Genomic DNA, 5,073 nt, shown 5'->3' with positions numbered 1-5,073 from the left:
TCAAAGTCTCATCCGCTCCCTTAAGTGTACGTAAGAGTGATTAAGGATATAAACCCCCTCATGTCATTTCCTCAGCACAACCTTTTCTTCTATCATGTCCTCCTATAAGTAAGCGCCGTACAGGCCGTCAGCATGTGCGAGACGATTAGAGCTATTTTTTACAAAAATGAGCAATATATGGATATCTGGGCTAAGGACCTAGTTAGAACAAACAAATAAAAACGCAAAATCGTAGGAAGCCATGTTTAAACATTTGACATCTTTTCTCACATTTGTTTATTGTAATGTATTAACAGTAGCGCTCAATGTAAAGTGTCACCAAATATGTCGCGATTTGGCATAATCAAGGATGAATGAAACATTAATATATTATTATAGTAATATATAGTAATATATATAATAAACTTAATTACCCATTATGGTAGAAATGCTTAAAGACAGTACCGGCCGTGCGTAAAGTCTCACTAATGTAGAAAGGGCTCTGCTGTTTATCGAGAACGTCTAGAATTGATACTCACTATTCGATGTGATTTTAACAAATAATGTTATATAGAAAAAAGCACGTCCAATACATGTTCGATCTAATTGAATTTTGTTAGTTTTGCATATAAAAATCAAATTAATAGTCTAGTGAATGTCTTACCAGGTAGGCACCTATTAAACCAAGTCAAGGTGTTACATTTTTTATTTGGCCACGCGGTGCATTTATAACAGATTGTAACATTCTTTAATCCCATCCATTTATCTTCCGAGAGTAGCGTACAACGCTTATATCTGCATGTTAGTCAAAATTCTCCTTACCTATATATATATGTATATTAATGGAATTTTTAAAGGCATATCTTTGTAAAAACGGCTCATTGCCATGCTTTCAATCTCTTTTATTTTTTCCATATAGTGTCAGATAAGTATACCTGATCTAATCTTGATAGAAACTCAGTATCGGTGGCGTGATTATTTGTCAATTTTTGCCGTAATTTAGACTTTAGCCGAATGTCATCGTTGCACCCATACGCTTAAGCGCTAGATATGTGTTGAAAAGTTTCTGCCAGCGGCGTTTAATTACGAAACGTTTGAGCTTCTTTTTATCCAGGGCACTCTCCACTTTTATGTCAGTTCGTTTTACCTAAAACACCATGTTGAAATGACATAAGCAAAGAGATACCCACCTCGTTCTGTATCTGTCGAATAAATCTATGCTTAGGGACTATGAATCCAAAACCCAAATGATTTAGTCTAAATCTCTTTTTTTTTTAATAGAATAATACGTTATACTAAAATTAGCTGTGATTTATATATGTGAATAAAGGGGCTTGATACTTTCAAGCAAAATATTTTGCTTCATGAAATAATCAGATTTGCCTATTGTCCTCTAATTCAGATTCGTTACAAAGGGTCAAGTGTCAAAAATATACGTACCTCCAGCCAAGGGTGATTCAGCGCATTCCTGGAGTCCAACCGGTTACTGTAAAGAAAATTGTATTCATTTATAGAGTTCTTCAGTTATTCACAGAATGTTATTCATACATTTACACAATGCAATTGTATTCTTATGAACAATAAGCAAATATTTAATACATAGGGTATATAATATATAAGAAGGTACGGACAACAATTGATCAAGAAATTTGGACAGACTGTTCTGCTTGAGGTAGAGTGAGGCCAAGAAAATGACGAACCGAGTCATAACATCGCTCTGGTAAACAGCAGCGTAGCTGCATTTTCAGGGACCTCAATACGTTAGCATGCACAACAAATCGAGCTATCGATGAGCAATTTTCAAGCAAAAGTTGCATCTTCATCGCTACAAGATATAGTCGACTCAACGACATAGGGTCTGTATACGTATTAACGGCTTTTCTTGTCAAATAATTTTTCCTCATGAAGTTTACCTTTTGCTGAATGGCTATGTAAATAATCAAATGTGTTGAATTCAAATAATTCAACGGTAAATTTCTAGTGTAGAAACCCTTGGCGCTTGAAGGTATATCAGCCGCGGAGCTGGCGATTACTACAATAGGCTAATTCGTCTAAACAACGATTTCTATTTAGAACGCTAGGATTGTATGGTGTACTAAGGTTAACTTTTTAAGTCTTTTCGAGTTGGCACATAATAATAAATACTAATGAATTGTGTCCTTTGCATTTTTTATGTAGAAAACGTACCAACTCGTCGACATGAGAGTACGTGTAAGGAACTATAATAACCTTACCGCAATTACGATGTCAATTCGGCACTTAAGTTACTAACAACTCTGTTTCAGAATATTCCTTCTTTAATCTGAGAGTAACGTTCCTGTAGAATAATAAATAAAGCAATATTGGCAAATGCAAACTCGTTAAAGTGCCTCTCAAAAAAATTCAGAGCTGACAGCATGCCGAAAACGCCAGGGTTATACTAACCAAAAAACTAAAAAGATGGAAAAAGGCGCAAAATGTTTTCAAAGGACTAGCAACTGCAGCTTATCGACACTTTAGCAACTGATATTCAATTCTCTAAAACGGCCGTCAATTTCTGAATCAAAAACTTAGGTGTATCAAAAACGGCATTCTGAGTGTTTTTCATATGCTTCCAAGCCCTTTAAATCTAGATCCACTTAAAGATCTTTCGATTTTTCTCATGGAAGTTTCTAGAATCTTTCAAAAACTACATTAAGATCTGAAATAACATGAACTGTCGATTTCGAATGAAAGGGGAGAATTGGAAAATGGCTGATTGTCGCTCAAATTATGTTCTTTCGTGCTACTGAGAGAAAGAACTGGATCTCGTGTGATGCCAGCAGTAGTGGACGAATACATGCCCGTTAGACAAACAGCCTGCCAAAGAACCTGCCACCCTATATAATAGCCCCAGAATTAAAGCATATATGTTATTATTTCGAAAAACAGGAGCAGATATACCAGTTATACTTACTTCCGGTCCTTTACCAAACATTGTGTGATAAAGTCCTTGGCCTCAGAGCTCACATTATTGAAGGATTCATCCTCGAAGTCCCATTTCGCCTTAGTGACGTTCGCCATTGTTTCTCCATCATTGTCACCCATAAAGGGTGATAAACCCGATAACCTGCAACAATATTAAGTAATTTTGAAGTCGACGAACAACTTTAAAAAGTGTTCATTATATTGTAAGTTGCCTTTAGTGACAGTACCGAATGGTCCGTCTTTACCCTTGCTGTTAGCACTAGAACCACCGAATAGCTTTCGCTGGTCGACCTGCGGTGGCGACGAAGCGCAGAACCGTTAAAGCAATTTTTCAGGATTAATCAGACTATTCCAAAACTGCTCGTTTATAACATAGTGATTTACCGCAAAATTTGGCTCACACGTGGAACCATTTTTGAAAAGGTTAAGATATAGTTACAAAAGCCCTAGTCATTAGCTTTAACATCATTACTCTTCGACCAACGACTTACTCCTTTCCAGTTTGGTGATAATGACGAAACCGTTAGACCGCACCCATTGCAATTCTGAATATCGGTAGCGGCCTAGGTCAAAACTCAGAGCAAAGCCCTTCTCCCATAGGCTGTCCAGCAGGTTGAGATCACAATTTGGTGGAGTTACTTCTGACATAATGTATAGCTTTGCTTTCTTTTGATTCCTTCTTAAAATGTCTATAAATTTAAATCGGCTTGAATTACGACTTTGTGTCGATGACTGTATCTGAACACAAATAGCATTTTTGTGCTTCAAATGTCACTTTTAACAATTATGGCTTATCAATGTAACTTCGATTGCAGTGTGAATGCGTTCTTACTAGTATTACTAAACGTAATACGGTAGTCATGTCGAGACTGATTAGACTCTCATTCAGTAACACTCTGTTTGGTAATCTATTGAATTAAAATCAAGGCTATTCGGTGATCACATGCGCTTAATTCAAAATATACTACGCTCCTGAACGGCGAGTCCTGCCCCAACCGGCTACCACGAGCCGATGCATTATCGCTCAAGAAGAAGTAGCGCTTTATTCACACACTTTATATCTCATTTTTTTACGATTTTTGTACGAAAAACGCGTGTTGGACAACCTACTGCTTCCCTCTTAAGGGAAATGTAGGTTGTCCAATACTGGGAAAATTACATCAAGTAATTTTTTTTTAACGATTTAACGAAATATAACTTGTTTTCGTTAACAGTAACATGGTAGCTATACTTACACAAAACGTCTATGAAGTGATTAAGTCAGAAGGATTAGCAAAGACGCAGCTTTGACGGTGTTAATCATTTTTTTTTTATAAGTCTGCCAATTCTACAGAACCAGAAAAAGTATTAGACGTGGAAGTCCGTGGCTTGTGAAAAGATTATACTCGAGTTTCCTTGGCGTTACGGTTTCAAGTCTGTAGCCCTTATATCTAGTAATTTAGATTTAGTTTTGTGTATTTGTACAAGATTGTGTCCAAAGAAACTGCTAGGTATATGACGGCAGCGCGGTCAGCATAGACAATGCGCACCTTTTGAAATGCGTTGCCATGGCAACCATGAACATGTGACCGTCGCTTGTTCAAAATTTAGCGTTAGAAAATGGTTATTACACCATATAATTAGCATATTTGTTAGCTCTAAATAAGAAACCCAGGGACAAAAATAGACACACAACCCAATCCATCAACCACCCAACAGGACAATAGCACAATAACCAAAGAAGCCACCAACTGATGGAAAGAAACATAGCACGTTATTTCAAATCGGAGCTAACACTTCACAATGTAAAGTTGCCTTTCATGTGTTTTAATAGGCAACTGAAATGCGTTCAGGTAAGCCCTCCTGGATGACTTCCGTACCCTACCGTTAGGACCTGGAGGGATCCTTGTATATAAAAAAAAACAGCACATATATTTAGGCGTGTGAAATGGATGAGCTAGAAGTTACGGTAGAGAGGACGCCGCTGTGCCGTCAGAAGGCAGCCGTTTATATACGGCCTGAGTACAAGGAAATCACATACGCGCTGAGTTACTGCTAAAGAGAGGGACGCTCGAAACAGTGTATCGTCGACTGTGTAAGCTTCCTAGCATAAAAATCTGAAGTAAACATGGCTCAATATTTTTGTTTACTCTGGTACGTCCTAGCATT

The 5,073-nt window shown here is 37.3% G+C and overlaps 1 protein-coding gene across 10 annotated transcripts in view; it reads right to left on the bottom strand.

The window, feature by feature from the left end:
• Positions 1-232: 232 nt before the first annotated feature.
• Positions 233-5,073, bottom strand: part of sqa (spaghetti-squash activator) — a 44,359-nt gene continuing 39,518 nt past the window's right edge. For all 10 annotated transcript variants that reach the window (XM_022834568.2, XM_022834571.2, XM_086968617.1 and 7 more), the window contains 3 exons: positions 2,915-3,067; positions 1,420-1,465; positions 233-1,126 (listed from right to left, as the gene is read on the bottom strand). In XM_022834568.2, the coding sequence (XP_022690303.1) occupies positions 986-1,126; positions 1,420-1,465; positions 2,915-3,067 (340 nt within the window). In that variant the 3' untranslated portion in view covers positions 233-985. The remainder of the gene's footprint in view (positions 1,127-1,419; positions 1,466-2,914; positions 3,068-5,073) is intronic.

The sequence above is a fragment of the Varroa jacobsoni genome, unplaced genomic scaffold (assembly GCF_002532875.2).
Source record: "Varroa jacobsoni isolate VJ856 unplaced genomic scaffold, vjacob_1.0 scaffold_536, whole genome shotgun sequence".
Lineage (NCBI taxonomy): Eukaryota > Metazoa > Arthropoda > Arachnida > Mesostigmata > Varroidae > Varroa > Varroa jacobsoni.
This window is presented reverse-complemented; position numbering and strand designations above follow the sequence as displayed.